This window comes from Equus caballus, chromosome 21 (assembly GCF_041296265.1).
Source record: "Equus caballus isolate H_3958 breed thoroughbred chromosome 21, TB-T2T, whole genome shotgun sequence".
Taxonomy (NCBI): Eukaryota; Metazoa; Chordata; class Mammalia; order Perissodactyla; family Equidae; genus Equus; species Equus caballus.
In genome coordinates this window covers 72,372,042-72,399,925 of record NC_091704.1, presented here as the reverse complement: position 1 = coordinate 72,399,925, position 27,884 = coordinate 72,372,042, and the positions used below count along the sequence as shown (strand labels likewise).

Below are 27,884 nucleotides of genomic sequence, written 5' to 3'. Positions count from 1 at the left end.
CAGAATGAGGAGCAGCGTCACGCACAGGGAGTGCTTATCCAAGACATGATGCACGTGCTTCCGGCAGAAGCAAAGGCACTCGGAGTCCACCCAGCGCAGGCTTCCTCCCGGCCACAGGCCAGCCACCCCACAGCCTGACCCGCCAGCTTGCCTTAAGAACTCCCACCTCCTCGTCCTCGTTGCTAACTGAGCTGCACAAGATGCCGGGTTATTCTGGACAAGGCAGAGAAAGCCTGACCCCGTGCTCCCTGTTAAGACTGGTTACGATGTTACGATGTTAACAAGAGACCCCAAACCCCCCCTCCATAGTGTTCACCTAAAGCAGCTGCAGAAGGAGACTTGCACTCCATCAATTTCACACTTTGGAAAGAGGTTAGTTGGCAAAATGACATACTGACAATTCACAAATACAGTCATCTCCCGGTAGCCGAGGGGAATCTGTTCCACGACCCCCGTGTGTGCCAGAAACCATGGATAGTACTGAACCCTGTATACGCTATGTTTTTTCCTATACATGCATACCTATAATAAAATTAAATTTATAAATTAGGCACGGTAAGAAATTAACAACAATAACTAATAATGAAATAGAACAATTATAACAATATACTATAATAAAAGTTACTGTAGATCTTAGCAACCTCAGCATATTATTTTTTTCCTTTCCTTAACTTGAGAACCTTCATCTTTTCACTTAAAGGAGGCACTTCATGGCTTCTCTTTGGCACATCCAAATTGCCAGCATCATTACTCTTGTGCTTTGGGACCATTATTAAGGAAAGTAAGGGTGAGGTGAACACAAGCACTGCGATATGGCGATAGTCGATCTGATAACCTACAAAGCTACGAAGTGACTCACAGTGGGGAGTGTATAAAGCGTGGATGCACTGAACAAAGGGATGCTTCACGTACTGGGTGGGACAGAGTGGGACGGCTTGAGATTTCATCACGCTGCTCAGAATGGCACACAATTTAAAACTTATGAATTGTTTCTTTCTGGAATTTTCCATTTAATTTTCAGACAGAGGTTGCCTTGGGTAACTGAAACTGCGGAAAGCAAAACTGCAGATAAGGGGGGACCACTGTATTGATGGTGATGTTCTGTTAGAAGTACGGCTGGGGAAAGGGCTTTGCCCTTGGACGTTTTTGAGTGAACAAACACAAGAAGGAGACGTAACCACAGCAAAGCTAGCAGCATCCTCGACCAGTTTGCACAACATCCACTTCGTCCAGCATAGGGGCTGAGCCACCCAGCACCTGGCTGCCCAGCAGTGCCTCCCACGTGACCAGGGGTGGGCTCCTGCCGCTGGTCGGGAAAGGCAGTGTGAGCTAGAGCTGTGGCTGTGCGCTGGCACTGGGGGTTTGCGCCAGGGTGAGAGTGAGCAAGCGTGAGTGAGAGTGTTGTGAGTATGTGTGAGTTTGTGTGTAGATGTGAGAGTGAGTGTGCATTTGGGCAACTGCCCGTTTTCCTTCTGAGCACATTGCAGGTCTCCTCCCACCCCCACCCCTTCCTGGCCAAGGACAGTCACAGTTTAGGAAAAGTCCAGAGATATCCCAGGCCACCAGCGCCCAGGACATGGGCCAGCCCTCAGGTGGCTCTGTGTTCCCTAGCCTTGTCTTTAGGGATGGACTGACCCTGTGGTTTGCCTCCCACAGGTTTGGGGATCGAGGCTGAGGGACCTGGAAGCCTTCCTGGAATGTTCTAGAACTCTGTGGAGGGCTGCCACAGTGGGGGGCTCAGTGCACAGGTGGCCTCCCACCCCTGTGTCCAGTGCACAGTCACCCAGACTCCCCCAAAGCTTCTCCAGTAAAGCCCCCTCCTCCCCCTGATGGCCCCATAGTGCCTCTGCAGGTCTTAATCTTCCTGGGTGGTTGGAACTGTGCAAGGAGCTGGCCACAGGCACTCCTGGGGTTAGCCGACAGGTGGGGTGCTGAGGCTGGACAGCTATGGATCTCAGTGGGTCTCATCGATCCCTGTCACATACCTGTCCGATAACCGACTCAGTGAAGCCCAACCCAACACAGTCAGATGTGACCGGACTCCAGAGAGGACGCCCACGAAGTTGCTGCTGTCTCCCCGGTGGGGCCCCTGTGAGTCGAGGGACTGGCACTGCCCCTCTTGGGGCCCAGCCCAGGGCCCCCACTCCCTGCCTCCACTTCATGTCAATCCTTCCTGCTCTGGGCTTCCTGGCCCCAGCTCCAGGCTCAGACACTCCTTGCTCTCTCCAAAGGAACTTCAGAACAATACCCAACTAGACTCATCACCATAAAAAAGTGGGAACAGATGGAAGGTGCAGCAACAGAAGATGGGCTAAATAAATCTGGGTTTAGTTCATGACCTAATGTGACTATGAAAAATGAGGTTCAATAAATGATGCTGAATATTCAGTAACATAAGAAAATGTTCATAAAAGGTGACAAATAAAAATGGCAAGCAATAGGATATATTGGAGAATATGAGGAAGCCATTTGGTATAAACCTAATTTGGCCTCACCTTGTCTTTCCAAAAGGGCCTGATGTGGCTGTTGAGTATGCATGGTATATCTGCTTTAGATATTCCCTATGGCAAGAACAAAGGCCCTTGAGATAAAGGTGCAACTTCCCTCACCCTCCCAACGCTGGCATCTCCTTAAGGATTAAGCATCTTTCCTTAGGCCAGAAACTCATTGCTGCGCTCACCTGTGACCACCCAGCTCGACAATAGACTTGCCTCCTGCTATGCCCTCTGAGATAGCAGACCCACTACCTGCTGTGTCCATCAAGCGCTGTGCTGACAGGGCAATCTTGTGACTATTGTGGGAGGGACATTTCAATCATATGTGAAACGTCCTGTTTGGGGGTATATAACCACTCTGTATACCTCACTTCTTTGGTGCCCTTTCTTCCTTTGGGAAGAAAGGCCCCAGGTCATGGTCCTCAGATTTCAGCTCAGAATAAACTCACCCAAATTTTCATTTATAGATTGGTTATGGATTATTTTCGTCGACAAAGGTAAAAAAAGTATGTATACATATGAGAATGCCCAGCATACTCTCATTATTGTAAAATATCTCCAGGCTTGGAAAACGTACTTGCAGGACTCATGTGAAAATGCTAACATTGGCGAACTCTGCACGGTGGAGCATTTAATCTTGGTTCTTCTGTCTTGCGTCTCTTCCACCACGAATGTGCAATTCTTGAGTAAGCAGAAACCACGATTCCAAAGCTTTTGTTGGCACTTCCATTACACAGAAGTGCTGACTCTGCGTGGAGCTGTCCCACAGGACATGTGCAGAGACCCACCTTCCATGCTGCGGCCTCAAGACTGGGCCACCTGACCTCAAGTGACTGGCAGGCAGGGGGAAGCAGTGGGTGTTTGGAGCATGGGCTGTGCCCTGACGAGCTCCTTTTCTTGGGTGGGGCCGACAGAAGCCTTTGTTTGCAGTTGTTTGCTTCTGAGAAGCCAGGGTATTTGTTGTCTGCCTCCAAGTCTCCTGGCTGTACATGTTCTAACCGGTGGAGACACCAGATGTGGCGCCCACCTGCCTGCCTGGGATGCACCCGAAGCCCCCACCGTCTCAAGGAGGGGAACGCTGGGCAGAACTGGACTGGAAGCTTGGTCAGTTACACAGCAACCCTGACTCAAAGTATTACTGAGTGGGCACCTGCCTCAGTAAACGACTTGGCCCAGGGCCCAGGGAGGCCTGACGCCTCAGGTTTGAAGCTCTGCTCTGCTCAGGAGAGATTCGGGTACCCTGCATGCTCCATCCTGCACCCCACCACCCTGTGTACACCCCCATACCCCTCCCCTACACCCCCTGTCTACACCTCCCCTATACCCCGTCTACACCTCCCTTACACCCCATCCACAAACCCCCCATCTTATGGCCCCTGCCCTATATCCCCTGTCTACATCCAGTCCACACACCCCTCATGCTACCACCACACAGGCTATGACATACCATGGGGGAAGTTCCCACCAAGCTGCTCAAATCTGGGCTGAGGGGTAGCAGGGAGTCCCAAACAGCAGGAGTCGGGGAAGGGAGGGAGCACCCCAGGGCTCCTGCTGGGTGGGGCAGATTTGGATTCGGAACGAGGACTTCTCCAAACCCCGCAGATCTTAAATGCTCCTCACGACGCTCCATAACGGGCCTAGAGGGACTGACAGGCCGTGAACCTCCCGGTCAGTGGTGAGCCACAAGATCGGCCCGGGGGATTTGAGGACAAGGACAGAGGAGGACCAGCCTCACCGAGCGACTGCGGTGGGAGATCGCTGCGATCCCACAAGCAGGGGTCCTGGGGAGAACCATGGGCACTTGGTGTCCGCAACATAATCAGCAAGGCTGGGGGCGGGAGGGGTCTCCAGCTGGGGCGGAGGTCCAGCTGGGGCCGGGTCTCCCAGGCACGCAGGCTTTGCCCAGGAGAGCACCGTGCCCAGGAGGCAGCACCGCCCCGAGGAGAGCATGCGCACAGCAGACGGGGGCTGCGGCCAGGGTCGCCGCCCGGTACTTTGGAGCGACTGGGCCTCACGCCCAGCCTGCCGCCCGGGGCCCCTCCCGTCCAGCTCCCCTCCTCTGGGCCGCCGCGGCCACCCCGACGGGGATCCTTGGCTCCGCCCCGCCGCCCTCGGGGCCCCAGCACGCAGGCGCCGGGCAGGTGCGTGCCGTTTGAAAGCATGGCGCCGGCGGGCCCGCGGCTGGTGCTGTGTGAGGAGAAGATCCGGGAGAAGAGCGGCCTGGCGCCTCACCGCGATCTGGGTGCGCGGCAGCGGCGGCGGGGGCGGGCGGCGCGGGCTGAGGGCCCAGGCGTCCCCCGCGGCCTCGGCAGGGGCGCCGGCACCCAGAGTCGGGGCCGAACTGTCGCAGGCCGGGATGTGTGGGGTGCCGAGGGGGTCGGAGGGCGCGGGCCGTTGCGGGGGTGCGGGGGGGGGTAAGGGGTGGGGAGGGGGTAGGGGAGGGTGCAGGGAGGGGCCGTTGGGGGTGGTGGGGAGCGGGAGGCTGTGGGGAGGGGCCGAGGAAGGGGAGGGGGCGGGCCGTTGGGGGGGTGGGGAGCGGGAGGCTGTGGGGAGGGGCCGGGCCGTTGGGGGGCGGGGCGGGGAGGGGCGGGGCGGGGAGGGGGCGGGCCGTTGTAGGGTGTGGGGAGGGGTCGAGGCCAGGGAGGCGAGGGTTTGGGGAGGGGTGAGGAGGGCTAGGGGAGGGTTGGGGGTGAGAGGGGGAGGGGAGGGTATGGGGCCTGGAAGTGGAGGGAGTGGGCCGCAGAGCAGGGGAGGGGCGGGGAGGCCGCCCGCCCGCCCGCCCTCCGCAGCCCCCGCGGCCCGGGCTGCTGAGCGGTTGTTGCCGCGCTCGGCCCTAATTGGGAGGATGGCGAAGGTGGGCCGCTTGGCCGCTGTTCGGCGGCTGAGCTGACGTCTGTGCCGTCGCGTGTCTGGTGTGCGGGCCGCGGGCAGGTCCGCGCCCCCAGCCCCGGGCCCTGGGGCGGCCTCGTCCTGGAGGCCGGCGCTCGCCTTGGCGGGGCGAGCCTTCCCTGGGCTCCTGGCCTGGGTCCGCCGTCCGCGGAGGACTTCCGGATCTTGCTCGGAGGGCTTGGTTGCTGCGGTTGTCTCTGTCCCGGTTTGCCTGGTTGGCGTCAGGCTGGTGCTGGGCTCGTAAGATGGGTTGGGAAGTGTGGCCTCCTCCTCTTTGTCTACAACAGGTTGTGTAGAACTGGTGCTAATTATTGTTTGATGGAATTTTCCGGTGAAACCGTGTGGGCCTGGAGACTTCTGTATGTGAAGCTTTTAAACTAAAAACTCAGCTTCTGTAGTAGCTATGGAACTATTCCTGTCATGTTTCATCTTGGGGGAGTTGTGGTTGTGTGGGGTTCTGTGACGTTGATTGATTTCAGCTAAGTTGTTGAAGTTGTGTGTACAGAGCTGCTCGTGGTATTCCTTTATTGGCCTGTGAATGTGTGGGGTCTGTAGTGATACCCTTCTTCCATGCCTGCTGTTGGCCATTTTTGTCTTCTCTCTCTTTTTAGTGTTGCTCGAGGTCTATGAATTTTATTAATCTTTTCAGCGGGCCAGTTTTTGGTTTGATAGGTTTTCCTCCATTGTTTTTATGCTTCATTTTTCATTGATTCTGTCCTTTATTATTTCCTTCCTTCTGCTTACTTAGCATTTATTTTACTCTTTGTTTTCTAGATTCCTGAGGTAAAGATTTAGATCATTGATTTGAGACTTAAATTTTCTGATATAAATATTTTAGTGCTACGAATTTCCCTCTAAGCACAGCTTTAGCTGCAGCCACAAGTTTTGTTGTTGTGTTTTCATTTTCATTCAGTTCAATGTATTTCTTTTATCTCCCTTGAGATTCCTCTTTGACCTATGGATTGTTTAGGAGTGTGTTTTTTTCATTTTCATGTGTTTGGAGATTTTCCTTGTTTTTTTCTCTTTCTTTTATCAATTCTAGGGTGATTTCATTATGGTCAGAGAACATAATCTGTATGATTTTAGTTTTTAAAACTTGTTGAGGTTTCTTTTATGGCTCATGATCGGGTCTATATTGGTGAATGTCCCAAATGCACGTGAAGAGAAGGTGCACTCTGTCGTTGAGTGGAATTATGTAATTGTCAGTTAGATCCTATTGGCTGGTGATGTCGTTCCATTCTACTGTATCCTTGCTGATTTTCTGTCTAGTGATTCTGTTAGTTACTGGGAGAGGGGTATTGAACACGTGACTCTAATTGTGGATTTGTTTGTTTCTCTTTTCACTTCGTGTGTTTTGAAGGTGTTCTGTTTGGTGCATACTTATTTAGGATTTTTATGTCCTTTTGTTGGGGTGATCCTTGTAGCATGTGTAGTGTTCGTTTTTGTCCCTGATAATTGTCTTTCTTGAGCTGTCCGCTTTATCTGATGTTAGTGTCACCCCTCCAGCTTTCTTTTGGCTGGTGTTTGCAGAGCATATCTTTTCCCATCGGTTTACTGTTTAATCTTTTAACCCACCTGTATCATGTGTGATGTGAGTTTCTTGTAGACAGTGTGTGGTTGTCCATTATTTTTATCCACCCTGCCAATCTTTCTCTTTTATAGTGTATTTAGACCATTTACATTTAATGTAATTATTGATACAGTAGATATGTGCTATTTTATCATTTGTTTTCTATTTGTTCCCTTTGTTATTTCTCCTTTTGTTTCCTTTTTCCTGGCTTCCTGTGGTTTACTTGAGTATTTTTTAGTGTTTCATTTTGATTTGTTTATTGTATTTATGAGCATGTGTCTGTATGGGTTTTCCAGTGGTTGCTCTACAAATCGTGGTGTATTTATGTAATGTAGCACAGTCTACTTATGTGGATGTTTTCCTGCTTCAGGTGAAGTAGAGGTTTCATTATCCTCCCCCTTCGTAATTTAGTTGTTTGAAATGTCTCCTCTGCATACCTTGAGAACTACATGAATGATAGGATTTTCAGAGTCCTCTAACATTTTAAATAACTCAAGAGGAAACATATTTACCCACATGTTTACCTGTTCTGTTATTCTCCACTCATTCCAGATGTTCCTGGTTTCCTTCTTTTATTTTTTCTTTTATGGTTGAAAAGCTTTCTTTAGCAGTTATCTTAAGGCAGGTGTTGCTGGTGACATATTGTCTTAGTGTTTCTTCATTTGAGAATACAGATGGTCCCTGACTTACGATAGTTCAACTTACAGATTTTCAGTTTATGAAAGTGTGAAGGCAATACGCATTCACTAGAAATGGTACTTCGAATGTTGAATTGTGATCTTTTCCCAGGCCGGTGCTGTGTGGGATGGTCCCCGCTCGTGATGCTGGCAGCAGTGAGCTGCAGCTCCCATCAGCCACGCGTCATGAGGATAAACAGCCGATACACCTACAGCCATTCTGTACCCATACAACTATTTTGTTGTTCACTTTCAGTAGAGTATTCAATAAATTACATGAGGTGTTCAGCACTGTGTTATAGAATAGGCTTGGTGTTAGATGATTCTGACCACCTGTAGCCGAGTGTGAGTGTTGTGAGCGTGCTTAAAGTAGGCAAGGCTAAGCTATGATATTTGCTAGTTTAGGTCTGTTACATACACTTCTGGCTTTGCTATTTTCAACCTGCGATGGGTTAATTGGGCTGGAACCGCATCATAAGTTGAGGAAGATCTGTGTCTTTATTTTGCTTTCAGTCTTGAAGGATGTTTTCGGTAGATATAGACTTCTGGGTTGAAATTTCTTTTCTTAAATCACTTGATGTCTGCGACACTACTTCCTTCAGGCCTCTGTGGCTTCTCAAGAGTAATCCTCTGCCATGTGAGTCGTTTTTCCCTGTGGGTAATGCCTTTTCTCCCTGGTTGCTTTCAAGATTCTCTCATTGTCTTTAGTTTTCAGTAGTTGCAGTCTTATGTTTGGGCATGGCATTTTTTACTTTTATTCTGTTTAGGGATTTCTCAACTTCTTGAATGTCTTTTGCCAAAATTATGTCTTTTGCCAGATTTGGGATGCTGTCAGCCAGTGTTTCTTTAATTTTTAAGATTTTTTGTTTTTAGCCATTCTGTCTTTCTCTTCTTGGAACTGTGATTGGAACTCCACCGGGACCCCAATGATGTGAATGTTAGATCTCCTTTTCTTCTTCCACAGGTCCCTGGGGCACTGTTCATTTCTTTTTAACTCTGTTTTCTCTCTCTTGGTCAGATAAGACAATTTTGATCAGTCTCTCTTTATGTTACTTCTTTTTAAAATTTTTCCCTGTGTCATTTCCATTCTGTTATTGAGCTGCTCCTGAGATTTGTTTTTTGTTTCAGTTATTGTATTTTTCATTTCTTAAATTTCTGCTTGTTTCTTTTTTATATCTTCTGTTTCTTTGCCAAGACTTCCTATTTATTCATTTGTTTCAAGAGTGTTTATAACTGCTCATTGAAGTATTTTTATAACTGTTGCTTTAAAATTCTTGTTAGATAATTCTGACTTCTGTCATCTCAGTGTTGGTATCTGTTGATTTTTTTTCCTCATTCAAATGAAGTTTTCCTAGTTCTTGGTTATTTTTTATTGTATTGTGGACGTTTTGGGTATTGTAGGACTCTGTTTCCTATTTAAATCTCATTGCTTATCACTGGCACTCACGGGGTGCTGCTTTGCTGCTGAGGTGGTTGCTGGGCTCCTGTCACACACACAGCCGCTGCAGACCTCTGTGGGCCGGGAGGGGAAGGGCAGCACCTCGTGACACCCAGGCCAGTACCCTGTGAGTAGTCAGGGTCCACTCACAGGGTCCTGGTGCTGGCCACTGCACAATGCAGGTGTACGAAGTGTGCTTTTTCCTTGGTGTTGGGCTGGAGTGGGGCCACTGTTGCTCTGTTCTGCAAGACTCCCCTCCTGGTCCTTGGACCATGGGCAGCAGGTTTACCCTTATTTTCTGGTCAGTGTCCGTTGCTGTTTCTGGGTTGCCAGCTTCTTTTGCCCTCAGGTTGGGATGTATAGGAGACGAAACAAACAGAAAACCCCAAAGCCAACCCAGGGCACTCACGGCCTAGCTGTTTTCTCAAGGTCCCTAGGCAGTTGGCCTTCTGTTCCTCGCCCTTCAGAGTCGTCTGGTGCTGGTTTCCTTTATTGTTGTGCAGGGCTTTTAGGTACAGTAAGTGGGGAGGAGTAGGGTGAAATGTGTCTACTCCGTCTTGTCTGGAACTGAAAGCCCGATTTTAAATTTAATCAAGACGTGTCTTAAAACATAAATATTCCTGGGAAAGTGTTGGTGTGTCCAGGCCCAGCCTGTCTTTGGATGGCAGAAACCCGCTTTTGTGGTGACGCTTATTTGTGGCTGCTTACTGGGTGCCCTGCAGAGGCACATGGCGCACAGGCACGTGGTCAGCTCTCACGTGTAATGGCGTGGAGCGGTCGGTTGCTAACTTGCAGGTTTCGTGTTGTGATCCCTGCATGGAGGCTGCTTAGATGCTGGGGATGAGCAGCCAGGAGTGGACGTGGACGCCCAGTTAGGAGGGTATTTCTGGTGAGAGAGAGTTTTGGAGGGAGAAGCAGTGGGAGTGGGGCCAGGGCGTGGGCTTGGAGAAATTTTGAAGGTAAACATAAGCTAAAACTTTAAATGCAATTCTTGTTCTTTAATATTGATGTTCAAACTTTGAGTGAGTTGCATTATTTTTGTGGCTTTTTCAGATTGTGAGTTTATATCTTGCTTTTATCAGAATAATTTATTTTGAATAAAAACAAAGGTTAAAAATCTCATAATTTTCTATTCTTAGCTGAACTTCGATCATTATCTATTCCTGGGACTTACCAAGAAAAGATTACTCACCTAGGAAATTCTTTGATGAGTTTAACAGGTCTAAAATCTTTAGATCTGTCACGCAACTCGCTGGTTAGTCTAGAGGTAAGTTTTAGATTTGTTTCTTAAAAGAAAATTTATTGCTATCCACAGCAGTGGAAAGTAGATTTATAGTAAAAAATGCAATCTGTTTTATAACTATGCTTATAATAATTGTAAATAGTACATGGAACAATGATTATAAGTGTGGTGGTATTTTTCTTGTGTTTACTGTAAGCTGGATTTCTTACACATCACTTTGCATCTTTAAATTACTTTGACAACCAAAAGTCATAGCTCTCTGATGAAGATGGTTGTATCTTCAAAGGCAATAAAACAAGGCCAAAATGACTAACATGTGTATGGCCATTGCTCTGCGTCCCTCTTGTCAGCTGTGTTTCCTCTCCCACTTTCTGTACTCGAGTCTGTTTGCGGCCTGACTCTCAGCCCTTGCATGGCGGCACCCGAGGGCGGTGCCCATCACTCTGCAGCCCTCTGTCAGCTGTGTTTCCTCTCCCCCTTTCTGTACTTGAGTCTGTTTGCGGCCTGACTCTCAGCCCTTGCATGGCGGCACCCGAGGGCGGTGCCCATCACTCTGCAGCCCTCTGTCAGCTGTGTTTCCTCTCCCACTTTCTGTACTTGAGTCTGTTTGCGGCCTGACTCTCAGCCCTTGCATGGCGGCACCCGAGGGCGGTGCCCATCACTCTCCAGCCCTCTGTCAGCTGTGTTTCCTCTCCCACTTTCTGTACTCGAGTCTGTTTGCGGCCTGACTCTCAGCCCTTGCATGGCGGCACCCGAGGGCGGTGCCCATCACTCTCCAGCCCTCTGTCAGCTGTGTTTCCTCTCCCCCTTTCTGTACTTGAGTCTGTTTGCGGCCTGACTCTCAGCCCTTGCATGGCGGCACCCGAGGGCGGTGCCCATCACTCTGCAGCCCTCTGTCAGCTGTGTTTCCTCTCCCACTTTCTGTACTTGAATCTGTTTGCGGCCTGACTCTCAGCCCTTGCATGGCGGCACCCGAGGGCGGTGCCCATCACTCTCCAGCCCTCTGTCAGCTGTGTTTCCTCTCCCCCTTTCTGTACTCGAGTCTGTTTGCGGCCTGACTCTCAGCCCTTGCATGGCGGCACCCGAGGGCGGTGCCCATCACTCTCCAGCCCTCTGTCAGCTGTGTTTCCTCTCCCCCTTTCTGTACTCGAGTCTGTTTGCAGCCTGACTCTTGGTGGCCTCGGGCCCTTGCGTGGCAGCACCTGAGTGTGGTGCTCGCTGCAGTGTGCTTGACGTGCAGGTGCTCGCTCCTAGTGAGTGACTGGGACATGACTCAGGTGATGGCAGGTGGGAAGGTTGTGTAAACACTGCTCATGGCTTGATATAGAGAGGGGCTTCTTACCTTGAAAGAGAGGCTGGGCTTCACTGCCCTGTAACATGATGCTCCCAGTATCCCTGACGTGGGGGTTAGGGGTCTGCTCAGAGTCCCTTTTGAGTTTCAGTCCAGGCTGTTTTCGGGGCTGACTCATCTCTCAACCTCCTCAAGACTCAGTTTTCAAATCTGTAAAATGGCAGCAATAATAGTTCTTGCCCTATAGGGTGTGTGCAGATTGAATGAAATTGTGTCAGTCCCTTAGCTTGGCGCATGACGAGAACTCAGTAGCCATCAGTGGTCCTCAGTACTTTTATGACTGTTGGAAACATGGCGTTTCAAACTTCCCTGCACAGTCGCTTCACCGTGTGTGAAGACAGAGAACCTCCTCTGTAGAACCCGTTTTATCTGCACGCTGTTCCTGATAACGGCACCTGTTCGTTGCAAGTGCGTGTGTTAATTTGTGTGGTCGGTTCCTGTTGATGCCCCATTTTACTGTGTGTTTATTTCTGACAGTGTGAACTAATGGGCGTTTTGTCCTCTGCACAGGGCATTGAGTACCTCACTACGCTGGAGAGCCTCAGTCTCTACTACAACTGCGTCTCCTCGCTAGCTGAAGTGTTCCGGCTTCACTGCTTGCCTGAACTCTTGGACGTGGACTTCCGGCTGAACCCTGTGGTGAAGAATGAGTCTGATTACCGCCTCTTTGTTGTGCACATGCTCCCGAAGCTCAGGCAACTGGGTAGGCGCCTTGGCCGTGCTTGCTCAGTGGAGCCGTAAGGGTGTTTGTGCTCCCAGAGCAGTCATGCTGTTGGTTTCTCTGAAAAGGGAAGTTGATTTTCTACTCTGATGGTGTGAGACGCTGTGTCTCGCACGATGGGTCTTGTAGGGGAGCTGTCTGGGAAGGTGGCAGGGATCCCTGTGGGCACAGATAACTGCCAGGGAGGCCAGGAGCAAGGTGTGGGCCACGCTGCTTGGTCACTTTCTGGCTCTCCACTTTCTAGCTGTTGACTTGGGTGCGTTCCTGAACTTCTGGTGCGCTGTTTCCTTCCAAGGCCTCCTGGGCGTCACCTCAGGCTCAGGTAGACAGCTGGACTCTACCTAGTTTCGCATCCACCTGGAAGGATATAGGACGAGAAGTTCATTGTGCCTCACCCTCTTCCAGGTGACAGGAGGGAGACAGGTTCTGTGGGTGGGTGCAGCCACCAGCTTGGCTTAGTAGTCTGTGTCCCTAAAAGAAATGAATTTCTGACAGGCTCGCAGGCAGAGCTTCAAGGCTGCGCACTGGACATGCCCAGGTGGGAGGGTTGCACTTGAGGAAGCCACAGTGGCACCTTCCCACCTGCTTCACTGACTACCAGGAGTTGTTTTTGCCTTGAGCATGTGGCTAGTGGCACTGCCAGTGCTCCCCTGTGTTTTGCTTCCAGGGGAGGGAGCTGGAGCTTAGGCCCGAGGGCAGGCTGACTGTGGAGTGAGGAGAAGGAGAGGGCTTGGGCTCTCATACCCTCTGTCCTCCTGTTGAGGGGGTGATGAGAGCCGAGGAACGGTGGTGCAGGACTGTCTGGTTGAAAGATAGTGGTCCTTCTGTGTCTCTGGCGATCCCTGTGTGTCCTCAATCCCGAGGGCCCGTTCGCTGCCTGGCAAGGCGAGGGGGCAGTCAGGGGTGTCTCCGTCTCTTGAGTGCTGGCCTAACAAAACCAGAGTGAGTCCCAGATCGTGGCAGCGCTTATCACCAGCGTCCGTGTGGTACAAGCTGACCTGTGAGCACAGCACAGCCACTGTCCTCTCAGGATCTACAGAAACCTCATGTTCTGCGTCTCAGCTGCCAGCAGATTCTCGCATGAACACCTCAGCCATGTGTGTGTGTTGGCTTCCCTCCTGGTGCCCCTGCGCCGGTGGGCCGTGGCTCTGGGCAGCCTGGCTGCTCTGCTGGGCCACACCAGTGGGCCTGGGCACGGGCGTGGGCTGTGAGTATTATGACTGACCCCCAAAAGCACTCTTTAGTTTCAAACCTACTTAGAATTTTCATGTTTAATTTTAAATTTTAGATATTTGGCACGAATAAATGCCTGTGTTCCAACTTATTTTTGACTGTTAAACAGTTGACTTTGGTTCTTTTTTGGAGGCATTTCAGTCCTTATGGGGAATTTTTGCAGTCATCAGTCTTAAATCATTACTTTCCCTTTGTCATAAAAGTTTTAGATTCAGAATCTTATAGTGCTTGTATAGAGAAGGGATATGAGAGTCTTTCCACATGTGAAAGGTATTTTCAGACATGCAAAAGGAACGTACTCGAAAATCAAGGTCATTGCAGGAGTCATGGAACTCTCCGAAGGGCCGCCCAGCAGGGTGCCCAGCCAGCTTGGAGCTCAGCCCTGGGTTCCAGTGAGTAACTGGAAGGCCCTGGAGGATTGTGGAGGAGGACAGTGAGGAGGTGTTGGGGTTGGCCTGGGAAGGGCTGTGGGGTGGAAGCAGGGTCAGGGAAGAAAGGGGGCACCCCATATGGGTCTAGGGGTTGTGCGGTCTGGGAGAATGTTGCAGTCAGGAGAAGGCTTAGTTTTGGGGAGTATGTGAGTTTGCATTTGATTTTAGCCATGTTGAGTTTGAATTTATAGTGGAGCAGTGAAGAGAAATGTTTTTAGAGTAGGGATTTAGAACTGACTCAAAAGGAAGTCACGGCCCAGTGAATAGACTTGTGTGGTGTTACACAAAGGACTGTCCAGGCTGTGAGAGCAGCTGCTGTGTTTGAGGGAAGTGGGAACAACAGAGGTCAGGAGATCCCAGACGGTGTAAGATGGCCCAGGGTCACCGAGCAGACGACAGAGCAGGATTAGAAGGTGGTTGTGTCTCAAGGAGGAGCTCCTGGGGGGTGTCCCACATGCAGAGGCACTTCTCTGTCTGTATGATTTTCACAACTGCTTTGTTTTTCTGCTTTGAAAGTGTTTATTGTTGCTATTCCTCTTTTACTCATTTCTTATTGTAATATAGTCTTGCGCCCTATAACAATGTCACATCAACGATGGACCGCGTAGACGATAGTAGTCCCATAAGATTAGTACCATACAGCCTGGGCTATAGTAGGCTGTACCGTCTAGGTTTGTGTGAGTCACTCTGTGATGTTCGCACAACGGTGAAATTGCCTAACCACGTGTTTCTCAGAACGTGTCCCCATTGTTAAGTGACGCATGAGTGCATGTACTTTTTGGGGTGTGCCATAGGTTGAATACTCTTTTTGGAGGCAGCTTCAGAAGTTAACCACCATTTATAACAGTAATTCTGTGGTAAAATGTGTTGCAAGTTCCAGTGCACTGACTTCTAGCGTTGGGGAATCATCCCACTTCAGGCATTTACTGGGGAAGGAGCAGGAGTTGTTGAGGCCGTCCAAGGCCCAGGGCTCACATATGGGGACAGTGTAAGCTTCTCGTCTGTGTTCCTGAAGATCTGAGGATGCACACCCCAGGCATAAACACACAGCTGGGACATCCTCTGTCTTTCACATGTCCAGGATTCTCATCTGTGGAGACTCTTCAGATGTGCTCTGTGTGGTTTGAGAACCTCATCCAGCACCCAGTGTGTGCGCTAAAAGAAAGGAGATGAGAAGGATGTGCTTGTGTGTGAACTCGCGTGTGTGTTTCTTCTTCTGCGGCAGCAGCCTGCCTCCAGAGCAGTGTCAGGGGGTGAGCTTTGTACGAGCAGGCCGGCCCTCTTAGAACCGTCGCTCAGCATCTCTGGGAGACCATGTGGAGCCACCAGAGCCCGGCATTCCTTTACTGGGTCTCCCTAGTGCTTCTGGGGAGATGCTGTGGCAGTGTCAGCCCCAAGGGGTGGAAGCTCCTAGAACAAGCAATGGCAGTCCTGTTCATGTGCAGTGTGCAGCAGGGCAGGTGACGGGGGCGCCCTTGCTGCCTCCCAAGGGGAAGGTGTGTGCTCCAGGGATGCTGGAAGGTGCACCTGCGGGATTGGGTGTAGGGGCCTGTTGCTTGCTCATTCCTCTGTGGCGTTTTCTCCCTAGACGATCGCCCTGTGCGAGAGAGCGAGCGGAAAGCATCCTGGCTGCATTTTGCTTCGGAGGAGTCACTCAGCTCAAAGCAGAGCTTCCTAGATGTTTCCAGCGTCGGAAGGTATGAGCAAAAGTGCTGTCTGAACTTTGAGAGAGGTTGTTCAGACTTGCCTGTTGGTAGAATGTTTGACTAAAGGATGTAAACTACTTTGGGTGCTGATGGCCACCTAAAGGGCACACACACAAGAGAAGAGGGAGGGACAGGCACCGACGCCACCTGGGGCTCAAGGAGGTGGTGGCACCGAGTTTCTCTCTTCCTGGTGTCCACATCTTCTGCAAGCTATTTTTAATATTTAAGATGTTTATTACGGTAATACATGTAAAATCAAATAGCACAAGGATTTGTGATGAGAAACAGCAGTCCCTTGTCCCACTCCTTGGCCCACTGCTCAGTGGCAGCCACCTCTGCTTCTCCCTGCTTCCAGCTTCTGACGGAGCTGCTCTCTCATCTCCCAATGGTACAACCACAGTGCCGTTTGTGGGTGTGATCTGACTGCTGCCATGGCCCTTCTTTCCCCTCCCCGTGGTGACAGCTCGGGGGATATGCTCCTCCTGCAGTCTCCTCCCAGTGCCCTGTGGCCAGTGCTCCTGGCTCGGCTCTGGTTGGGCCGTGGGAGCATGTGCTGCCTGTGCATCACTTCCACGCCACCTCCTGTCCTCCTGTCTCCTGCCATCTGCGTCTTTAAGTTTAAGCTTAGGTTGTCAGGGTTGATGGCATTTAAATGTGTTCTGAAACCATAAAGAGTCTTTGTGCTGTGTGTATGGGTTGATTATAAAGGGCAAAAGTCAATAAACTGTGTTTACATTGCTTGTAATGTGCTACAATTATGTACTCTTCTTGTACACTATTTTGTTTTGTCTGAAGCTTTAAATAGTTATCTTTTTCTCGCATTATATGCCTTAACTCATCTGTAAATTCCTCTAATGTAGGAGTTGGCCAACTTTTTTTTTAAAGGGCTGGAGAGGCAATATTTTTAGCTCTGTAGGCCATATGATCTCTGCTCAATTTATGAACTGTATCTGTGTAGCCATAGGCAATACCTAAACGAATGACTGTGTTCCAGTAAAACTTCATAAAAATAAGCAGTGGGCCAGACTTGACCTGTGGACCATACTTGCCAACTTCTGCTCTAATGTCTCAAGATCAGTTCTAAATCCTTGGGCTCTCCTATTTCCTCAGATGCCTCCCCTGGAGCCCCCGCCCCCTTACTTCCCCATTTCGGACCACACTAATTGCTGTGTAGACAGCTGCACCTGCTACCATGTGCAATGTTCTGAAAGTTTTCTTGCCCCCCAAAATTCATATGTTGAAATTGTAACCCCCGATGTGATGGTGTTAGGAGATAGGGCCTTTGGGAGGTGATGAGGTCATGAAGGTAGAGCCCTCATGAGTGGGGTTGGTGCTCTTATAAAAGAGGCCCCAAAGAGCTTCCCAGCCCCTTTCTTTATATGAGGTCATGCGTCGATGGTGCCAGTCCTCTGACTTTGTTCTTCTCTTTCGGTATTGAGTTGCCAATATTAGGTCTTCTGTCTCTCCATATAAACTTTAGAGTCAATTTGACAGTATCCACAAAATACCTTACTGGGATTTTGGTTGGGATTGCTTTGCATCTACACATTGTATTGGGAGGAACTGACATCTTGACACTATTGAATCTTCCTGTATATGAACATGGACCATCTCCCCATTCATTTAGTTCTTTGATTTCATTTATCAGAGGTTTGTAGTTTTCCTCATATAGATCTTGTATGTGTTTTTTTAGATTTATACCTTACTATGTCATTTTTTGATGCTCATGTAAATGTTACTGTTTTTTAATTTCAAATTTAATTGAGATTTTAATTTCAAATTACTCATTGCTGGTATATAAGAAAGCATTTGACTTTTGTATACTCACCTTGTGTATTAGTTTCCTAGGGCTGATGGAGCAAAGTACCACAAACTGGGCAGCTTAACGTAACAGAAATGTCTCACAGTTCTTAAGGTTGGAAGTCTGAAGTCAAGGTGTCGACAGGGTTGGGTTGTTTCTTCTGGAGGCCTTGAGGGAGAATCCATTCCATGACTCCTCGCTTCTTGTAGTTTGCTGGCAGTCTTTGGTGTTCCTTGCCTTGTAGATGCCTCGTTTTAATCCTCTATCTTCATGTGGCTGTCTTCTCTCTGTGTCTTTTTTTTTTTTTAAAGATTTTATTTTTTTCCTTTGTCTCCCCAAAGCCCCCCAGTACATAGTTGTATGTTCTTCATTGTGGGTCCTTCTAGTTGTGGCATGTGGGACGCCGCCTCAGCGTGATTTGATGAGCAGTGCCATGTCCGCGCCCAGGATTCGAACCAATGAAACACTGGGCCACCTGCAGCACAGCGCACGAACTTAACCACTGGGCCACGGGGCCAGCCCCTCTCTGTGTCTTTTCACAGAATCTTCCCTTTATGCATGTGTATTTCTGTCTCCAATTTCCCATTTTTATAAGATACCAGTCATAGTAGATTAGGGCCCACCAGAATGTCCTCATGTTGACTTGATTACCTCTGTAAAGACCGTTTTTCCAGAGCCAGCCCTGATGGCCTAGTGGTTAAAGTTTGGCACGCTCTGCTTCAGCGGCCCAGGTTCAGTTCCCAGGCATGGAACCACACCACTCATCTGTCAGTAGCTGTGCTGTGGCGATGGCTCACATAAAAGAACTAGAAGGATTCACAACTACAATATACAACTATGTACTGGGGCTTTGGGGAGGAAAAAAACAAGAGAGGAAGATTGGCAACAGATGTTAGCTCAGAGCAAATCTTTCCCAGCAAGAAAAAAAAAAAGACCCTATTTCCAAATAAGGGCACATTCAGCGGTCCCAGGCATTGGGGGACACAGTGTGACCCATAACACCTTGTATTTTGCAACCTTGCCATAATCACTTCTTAGCTCCTGGAGTTTTGTTTTTTCTTCCCAGTTGATTCTTTGGGATTTTCTACGTAGAGGATCATGTCATCTGTGAACAAGGACAGTTTTATTTATTCCTTCCCAATCTGTATACCTTTTATTTCTTTTCTTGTCTTATTGCATTTGCTGAGACTTGCAGTATGATGTTGAAAAGCAGTGGTGAGAGTGGACGTCTTTGCCTTGTTCCTAATTTTAGCAGGAAAGCTTCACGTTTCTCACCACCAAGAGTGAGGTTAGCTGTAGGTTTTTGTAGGTGTTCTTTATCAAGTTGAGGAAGTTTCCCTCTGTTCCTAGTTTACTGACCGTTTTTATCATGAATGGATGTTGGATTTTGCCAAATGGTTTTTCTGCATCTATTAATAGGATCATGTGATTTTTCTTTTCTTTTGTCTGTTGATGTGGTGGATTACATTAATTAATTTTCCAGTGTTGAGTCACCCTTGCATACCCTTGGAATAAATCCCACTTGGTCATGGTGTATAATTCTTTTTATACATTGTTGGATTCAAATTGCTAATATTTTGTTGAGGATTTTTGCATCTATGTTCATAAGAGATATTGGTCTATAGCTTTCTTGTATTGTTTTTGCTGCTTCTCGTATTAGGCTAATGCTGGCCTCATAGAATGAAAGTATTCCCTTTGCTTCTATCTTTTGTAAGAGATTAGAGAATTGATGTAATTTCTTCTTTAAATGTTTGGTAGAATTCACCAGTGAACCCATCTGGACCTGGTGTTTTGGAAGGCTATTAATTATTGATTCAATATCTTTAATAAATATGTCTAGTCAGATTATCCATTTCTCCTCAAGTGAGTTTTGGTAGATTGTGTCTTTCTAAGAACTGCTCCGTTACATCTAGATTATCAGACTTGTGGGCATAGAGTTGTTTATAGTGTTCCTTTATTAGTCTTCTAATGTCTGTGGGATCTGTAGTTGTACCCCTTTTTCATTTCTGATGTTCATAATTTCTCTCTTCTTTTCTTAATTAACCCAATATAGAGATTTTTTGATTTTATTTATCTTTGTAATAAACTGGTTTTTGGATTTGTTGGTTTTTCTCTATTGATTTCCTGTTTTCAATTTCATTGATTTCTGCTCTAATTTTTTTCTTTTTTAGGATTTTATTTTTTCTTTTTCTCTCCAAAACCCCCCAGTACATAGTTGTATATTTTTAGTTGTGGGTCCTTCCAGTTGTGGCACGTGGGATGCTGCCTCAGCATGGCCTAGATGAGCAGCGCCATGTCCGTGCCCGGGATTCGAACTGGCGAAACCCTGGGCTGCTGAAACAGAGCGTGTGAACTTAACCATTCGGCCATGGGGCCGGCTTTCATTATTTCTGCTCTAATTTTTGTTAGGTTTTTTCTTCTGCTTACTTTGGATTTTATTTGCTCTTCTTTTTCTAGTTTCCTAAGGTGGAAGCTTGGATTATTACTTTTTAGATCTTACTGTTTTCCTAACACATGCATTCAATGCTGTAAATTTCCCTCTAAGCATTGATTCCACCGCATCCCACAAATTTTAGTAAGATGTATTTTCTTTTTCATATAGTTCAAAATGTTTTTTAATTTCTCATAAGATTTCTTTTTTGACACGTTATTTAGAAATGTGTTTTTTAATCCCCAAGTATTTTGGGATTTTCCAGTTATCCTTCTGTTATTGATTACTGGTTTAATTCCGTTGTGGTCTGAGAGCAGACATTGTGTGATTTCTCTTCTTTTAAATTTGTAAAGGTGTGTTTTATGACTCAGGACATCCCCTGTCTTGGTGAAGGTTCCATGTGAGCCTGAGAAGAATGTGTAATCTGCAGTCATTGGATGACGTGGTCTGTAGTTGTCACCACATCCAATTCATTGATGGTGTTGTTGAGTTCACTGTGTCCTTACTGGTTTTCTGCCTGCTGGATTGGTCTCTTTCTATTAGAGGGGTGTTGAAATCTCTCCCTGTAATAGTGGATGCGTCTGTCTCTCCTGTAGTTGTATCAGTTTTTTGCCTCACGTATTTTGATGCTCTGTTGTTAGGTGCATATGCATTAAGGATTGTAGTGTCTTTTGGAGAATTGACCCCTTATCATTATGTAATGCCTCTCTTTATTCTTGATAACCTTCCTTGCTTTGGAGTCAGCTCTGTCTGAAATTAATATGACTACTCCAGCTTTCTTTTTTTTTTTTTTTTTAAAGATTTTTTTTTTTATTTTTTCCTTTTTCTCCCCAAAGCCCCCCGGTACATAGTTGTATATTCTTCGTTGTGGGTCCTTCTAGTTGTGGCATGTGAGACGCTGCCTCAGCGTGGTCTGATGAGCAGTGCCATGTCCACGCCCAGGATTCGAACCAACGAAACACTGGGCCGCCTGCAGCGGAGTGCACAAACTTAACCACTCGGCCACGGGGCCAGCCCCTACTCCAGCTTTCTTTTGATTAGTGTCAGCCTGGTATATTTATCTCTATTTCTTTACTGTTAATCTATGTGTCTTTATATGTGCGTTTCTTGTAGACACCGTGTAGTTGGGTCTTGTTTTTTGATCCACTCTGACAATCTATGTCTTTTAGTTGGTGTATTTAGATCATTGATATTTAAAGTGATTACTGATATGGTTGGATTAATATTTACAATATTTGTTACTGTTTTCTACTCATTGCCCTTGTTCTGTGTTACTATTCTTGTCTTCTGCTCTTTTTCTTCCCTTTGTAGTTTTAAATGAGCATTTTGTAAGACTCCATTTTCTCTCCTTTCTTAGCATATAGTTATATTTTTTCTTTTTTAAGTGGTTGCTCTAGAGTACGCAGTGTACATTTACACCCAATCCAGGTCCACTTTCAAATACCACTATACTGATTCACACACAGTGCAAATACCTTACACTGACAAAATATTCATAATTCCTCTCTCCTGTCCCTTATATCATTGCTGTCGTTTATTTCATTTAAATCTAAGCTATAATCATGCACGTAAAACATGAGCATACATAGTTGAATACATTGTTGTTGTTATTATTTTAAACAAACTTTTATGTTAGATCAACTATGAATAAGAAAAAAGTTTTTATTTTACCTTCTCTTATTCCTTTTCTAGTACTCTTCTTTTCTTTATGTAGACCCAAGGTTCTGACTTGTATCATTTTCCTTCTCTCTGAATAACTTCTTTTAACATTTCTTACAAGGCAGGTCTACTGGCCATAAATTCCCTCAATTTTTGTTTATCTAAGAAAGTCTTTATGTCTCCCTCACTGTTGAATGATAATTTTCAGGATGTCAAATTCTACGTTGATAGCTTTTTTTCTCTTGACACTTTAAATATTTCGCTCCACTCTCTCTTGCTTGCTTGGTTTCTGAGGAGAAGTCAGATTTCTTCCTCTGTAGGTAAGGCATTCTTTTTCCTCTGGCTTATTTCAAAATTTTTTCCTTTGTCTTTGATTTTCTCCAGTTTGAAGACGATGTTCCTTGATGTAATTTTTGGATGTTTGTCCTGCTGATGTTCTCACAGCTTCCTGCACCTGTGGTTTGGGATCTGATGTTAATTTGAGGAAATTTTCAGTCTTTGCTTCTTCAAATAGTTTTTTCTGTTCCTTTCTTTCTCTCTTCTGATATTCTCATTACGTGTATATTACACCTTTTGTAGTTGTCCCTTGATTCTTGGGTATTCTATTCTGGTTTTCTTTCTCTTTTTTCAGCCTTTTTTTCCTCCTTACTTTTCACTTTTTTTGGTTTCTATTGAGATAGCCTCAAACTCAGAGATTTCTTTCCTCAGCCATGGCCTGTCTACTAATGAGCCCATCAAAGGCATTCATTCTTCCTTTCTGTTAGTGTTTTTGAGTGCTAGGATTTCTTTTTGATTCCTTCTTAGAATTCCCATCTCTCTCCTTATGTTTCCCACTTGCTCTTGCATGGCCATCTGCTTTTTTTTTGTTTGTTTGAGGAAGATTAGTCCTGAGCTAACTGCTGCTAATCCTCCTCTTTTCACTCAGGAAGCCTGGCCCTGAGCTAACATCCGTGCCCATCTTCCTCTACTTTATATGTGGGACGCCTACCACAGCATGGCGTGCCAAGCAGTGCCATGTCCGCAGCTGGGATCCCAACTGGTGAACCCCAGGCCGCCAAAGTGGAACGTGCGCACTTAACCGTTGTGCCACTGGGCCGGCCCTGGCTGTTTGCTTTTTACACAGTAGCCCTTAGTGTATTAATCATAGTTGTTGTAAATCCTGGTCTGGTCGTTCCAGCATTTCTGCCATGTCTGAGTCTAGTTCTAATACTTGATTTTCTTTTTCAAGATTGTTTTGGCTATATGGAGTCTCGTGAGATTCCAGATGAATTTTAGGGTGGGTTTTTCTATTTCTGCAAGAAATGTCGTTGGGATTTTAATAGGGATTGCACTGATTCTGTAGATTGCTTTGGGTAGTACTGACATTTTTAACCATGTTAAGTCTCCCCATCTATGAACGTGGAATGCGTTTCCTTTTATTTATGTCTTCTCTAATTTCTTTTAGCAATGTTTAGTAGTTTACCTGTCCATGATAATCTCAAGACCGAATCATCACTGAGTTTAGAGTTCAAAGGACCTAATAGATCTTTATGGATCTGGTGCAACCTCATTATGATCCGCTGGTGACAGCAGAGATCCACAAGAGCCGAAATGTGTCAGCTGTCAGGCTCCTGTGGGTGGACCCGGAAGGAGAACCCAGTCCCTTCCTGCAGGGATCGGGGACACTGGCAGTGCAGAAAATAAATCTCTTAGAGTATGATCAGGTGTAGTGTGTGGGTTGAGTATTATTTTGGAGAGTGGCATTTCAAGCTGCCCTTGTTGGAAATGAGGTCTCCTTTGAGTGTGTTCATCCTCATGTGGAGGGTCATCCTTGGGAGGGATGTCATATTCTAAAGCACCTCACATTTCAGTCAGTGTGGAAACATTTTCACTTAACATTAAAATGGAAATTTGGAACACACATCCTTTAACTTTCTTCTTTTCTTTTGTGAGGAAGCTTGGCTCTGAGCTAACATCTCTTGTCAACCTTCCTGTTTTTGCTTGAGGAAGATTGTCACTAAGCTGACATCTGTGCCAATCTTCGTCTATTTTATGTGGGACACTGCCACAGTGTGGCTTGACGAGCGGTGTTGGGTCCACGCCCAGGATCTGAACCCGTGAACCCTGGGCCACTGAAGTGGAGTGCTCGAACTTAACCACTGTGCCACAGGGCTGGCCCCTCCTTTCACTTTCTTGATCACGTGTATCGCATCGTGGATATGCTGGGAAAAGAGCACGTTAGAAGATCGCAGAACACAGCAGCTTTCTGGAATTCTCATTCTTGAACAGATCCTGGTGGGGTTCTTCACATGCTGGGATGGCGTGGTAACATTATGTGACCTTCCTTTCCATCACCACTCGTCCTTGCTGAGTCCTGCTTTGACTTCACTTTTGTCAAGGTGCCGAGAGCCATTGTTCTGTGGTTGCACCAGCTCCTCCTCTGCAGAGCCCTTATGTCGGTGCTGGCAGAACAGCATCTCCCTTTGTGGGGCCTGTGCGAGCTGCGGTGCCTCCCTTTGTGGGGCCTGCGCATGCTGTGGCGCCTCCCTTTGTGGGGTCTGTGTGAGCTGGAGCGCCTCCCTTCGCTAGGGCCTGCATGAGCTGGAGCACCTCCCTTTGCGGGGTCTGCGCGCATTGGAATGTGCTGCTGGCTGAAGTGACAGCAATGGGTTGGCTTTTCTTTGCAGACCGTGCCACTCCAGAGCCAGATGTACTGACTCCTCGGCCAAGAAGTGCTTGGTTATGGACGCAGATGACGAGGCGGTCTTGAACCTCATTGCCGAGTGTGAGTGGGGCTTGAGCAACCCTCCTGGGAGCAAAAGTTCCAGCCAGAAGGAGCGAGAGACTGACTTGCCTAGTTCCCAAGGTATGCTGCCACTCCACTGTGAGGGCCGGGTGGTGGATCCAGCTTGTTCTGGATGTCAGTCATCGCTGGCTTCAAGATGCACAGTTGCTGTTTTTAGAAAACTTACCTTTAAATATAGAATCTTCATGAAGTCTTTATGTACTTGTAAATATCAGTAATTTGGATTATAGAATTTTAAAAGAAAAAGTCAATGTATTTAAGTTGAGTATAGTCATACTGTATGGTGGTTTAACTTATATTCTTCCTCAGATCAATTAAAATTGCAGGGCAGAGGTGAAATGTCAAAGCACACAAGAAGGTAAGGTGTCCTGTGGCTAGTGGAACTGACGTCCTTGTCAGCCGCAAGGGGTGCTCACTCAGCTTTACGAAGCACTTGGAGCTCAGGCTGCCATGTTTAGAACTTTAAACCTGACGAGGATGTTGTGCAGTCTTCCCCGTGGATGGACTTCTTCACGTGGTCAGCTGGGGACTCTGCTTTCTACTAGGACTTGGGTATAAGCTTTAGCTTCATTTCTTCCTCCATTATGAGTTTCTGAGAGCTTGCCATGAAGACAACAACAGGTTGAGGCATAAATTTGGTCTGAAATCCCAGGATTTACTGCTGGCATGAGGACATCTGCCCTTTGGGTGTCCTTGCCACCTCTTGGTAATGTCAGTCTTTTAAGTTCTGGCTCTTCTCCTATGTATATAGTCGTATCTCATTCCGGTTTTAATTTGCATTTTCCCGAATACTTGTCACGAAAATCTCTTCATGGGCCATTGGTCTGTCTGTCTTCTGTGATGTTTCTATTCAAGTCTGTTCCTCTCCTTTTTCTCTTCTTGGTATTGAGTTATACAAGTTCTTTATGGTTTTTCAATGTAAGCCCTTTCTCAGATAACAGTACTGCAAATCTCCTTCCATTCTGTGGCTTGCCTTTCGTTTTCTTAATAGTGCTTCGAAGAGCAGAAGTTTTAATTTCAACAAAGTGCATTTATCAAATGTTTCCTTTAATGGTTTGTGCTTTTTTGTACCCTGTAAAGAAATTTTTGTCTGCCCCATGCTTATGAAGATTTTCTCCTATAGAGGTAGAGACATCCTATGGTTTCGGTGTTTAGGTCAGTGATCCACTCTTTCGAGTGAATTTGTGAGTGTGATGTGAGATAATAGGTCAGGCTGTCCATGGCCCCCATGTATGTCCAGTTGTGTTAATGCCATTTGTTGAAAAGACTGTCTTTTTTTCTCATTTAATAACCGTGTCGCATTTGTTAAATCAATTGATGGGCCTGAGCCTCCTTCTGGATTCTGGATTCTGTTCTGTTGTCGTGTCTGTCTTTGTCCCAGTTCCTCCTACACTGTCTTGATTCCCAGCTGTGCAGTAACTCTGAAGTCGGGCAGTGCCAGTCCCCCTGCCTGTAGTGCTGTGCGCAGTGATGGCTGCAGGTTCACTACAGGGTTGGCCGTTGCATTATTAACTCACTCAGTCATCTTTTTCTTATTTAATCAACTTAAGGAATAGACTTAGGAGATAGCATTTACTGTCAGAAGCTTAAAATGTAATTTTTAATGAACTAAAACTTTAAATATGTTTTTTAATAAAATAGAATCCAGACATCTGTTGAGTCCTCAGTCAGTCCAGCTCCAGTGTGGGGACTCCGTACAGAAGGGCCATGAGAAGAGGAAAAGCAGCCCCAGAGGGTGTTGTCCAGAGAAGAGGGTTCAGAGCCAGTGCTGTGGAGAGCTCCTCCTGCAGCGCGGGGACGAGTCTGAGGCCCACCGCCCCTCTGGGCAGTGCCCACACTTGGCCCCACACCCAGGTAGTCTCACACAACCCCCGTAACGCTCTCCTAAGCAGGTCAGTCTTTTTCACCGTGTTTGCTGATGCTGTGAAATTTCTCCTGTTCTCTGTATTTTATTTATTTGTTTGTGGAACTCTAAAATGTCTCAGGAAAGAATCTCATTCACTGAAATCTATACTACATTCAGTATTTTAGATTCCTGGTCTGTAAGTACTTTGCTGTTTTTCTCTGCACACACACTTTTTCTTCTAAATATATAATCTTGGCCCAAGTTATGACAGCAGCTGCATTTTAAAAATTAAAGATGAGGAAAATTGAGTAAGTTAATTGAGAGTGTCGTACGCATGCATGTGGTAAGCGTGTCAGAAAACCTCCCAGTGTGAGTGAACCTAACACTTTCCTGAGGCTCACTGAGCTGAGTTCATGGGGGCTTTAGAGGCGGGACGGGCTGTGGTGGAGACCTGCCTAGGTTGCCTGTTGCTGCTGCAGAGCAGGGCATGGTGTTGAGGCCAGGGGTCACACTCCTGTTACATCCCCTCTGCTCTCATTGTCTCCCAGACCGGTCGCTTTTATCCCGTATCCTGAGACCTTACCCTGGTGCTGTGGTGTGTGGGGTGCACAGGATCCCCATTTCCATTGAATGTCAGAATTCATCATTTCCCCTCTGCTCATGGACACACACGTGCTTGATGTTTAGACCTCTTCATTGAAATGTGGGCCCTGTGACTTTTCAGAGTGAACGTAGAAAAGCTACCATCACAGAACAACCAAGCTTCATGCCTGCCTCATCCAGACTCCCCTGGAGCTCACGTTTACCACGTCGGCTCTGTTGTGCCCCTTCCCCTGCCCTCCTTCCCCCTCTCTGTATGTGTGTGTGTCTGTGTGGGTGCATACATATATACACGTACACATGTGTATGCGTGTGTACATGTCCCTACACATGGATGTACATGTGGGCGTACATGCACACATGTGTATGTACACATGTGCATACGCGTCCCTGTGCATGCACGAATAGCATTGCTTGTACATGTGTGTGTGCACACATGTATTTGCACGTGTGTATTGTGTCCCTGCATGTGGGTGTGCACGTGTATATGCATGCCCGCAAGTGTGTGTGTATATCCCTACATGCAAATGTACACGTGAGTATATGCACACATGTGCATGTATGTACATCTGGGTGTGTGCGTGTACTTGTGAACGTTTGTGTGTGTGTCCATACATACATATGCATGCACACACACATTCTGTCATTGGTCTTTTTCAGAACCTTCTTGGAGCAGGATGTCCTGTCACTCCTACACATTCCAGTGTAGTTTCCTAAAAGCAAGGGCACTCCCCTGAGTAACTAGCACTTTAACTCTCTAGAATAGGAAATGAACTTTGCCGCAGACCGGCCACTTAACCCACAGGCCCTGTTCACATTTCACTAGATGTTCCAACGACTTCCTTTTCTTTCTGGTCCAGGATCCCATCCAGGTGCCCACAGCATATCTAATTGTCATGTCTTGTCAGACTCCTGGGACCCAGAACAATTTCTCAATCTTTCTGTCTTCTGTAACCTTGGGGATTTTGAAGCATTCACACTTCACTTTTGTGGGGTGACCCCCAGTAT

At 47.2% G+C, this 27,884-nt stretch overlaps 1 protein-coding gene across 15 annotated transcripts in view; it reads left to right on the top strand.

The window, feature by feature from the left end:
* The first annotated feature begins 4,093 nt into the window (after positions 1 to 4,093).
* CEP72 (centrosomal protein 72) overlaps positions 4,094 to 27,884 on the top strand; it is a 42,745-nt gene continuing 18,954 nt past the window's right edge. For 2 of the 15 annotated variants that reach the window (XR_011430309.1, XM_070246146.1), the window contains exons 1-6: positions 4,094 to 4,636; positions 10,209 to 10,336; positions 12,174 to 12,366; positions 15,637 to 15,745; positions 24,312 to 24,490; positions 26,072 to 26,284. Coding sequence is in view for 12 of the 15 variants with exons in the window: in XM_070246146.1 (XP_070102247.1) it covers positions 4,444 to 4,636; positions 10,209 to 10,336; positions 12,174 to 12,366; positions 15,637 to 15,745; positions 24,312 to 24,490; positions 26,072 to 26,284 (1,015 nt within the window). In the remaining 3 variants the exon portion in view is untranslated. Of the gene's footprint in view, positions 4,738 to 5,197; positions 5,350 to 6,630; positions 10,029 to 10,208; positions 10,337 to 12,173; positions 12,367 to 15,636; positions 15,746 to 24,311; positions 24,491 to 26,071; positions 26,285 to 27,884 lie in introns of those variants that run through there. The other 13 variants (XM_023625899.2, XR_011430310.1, XM_070246148.1 and 10 more) reach the window with 13 other exon arrangements.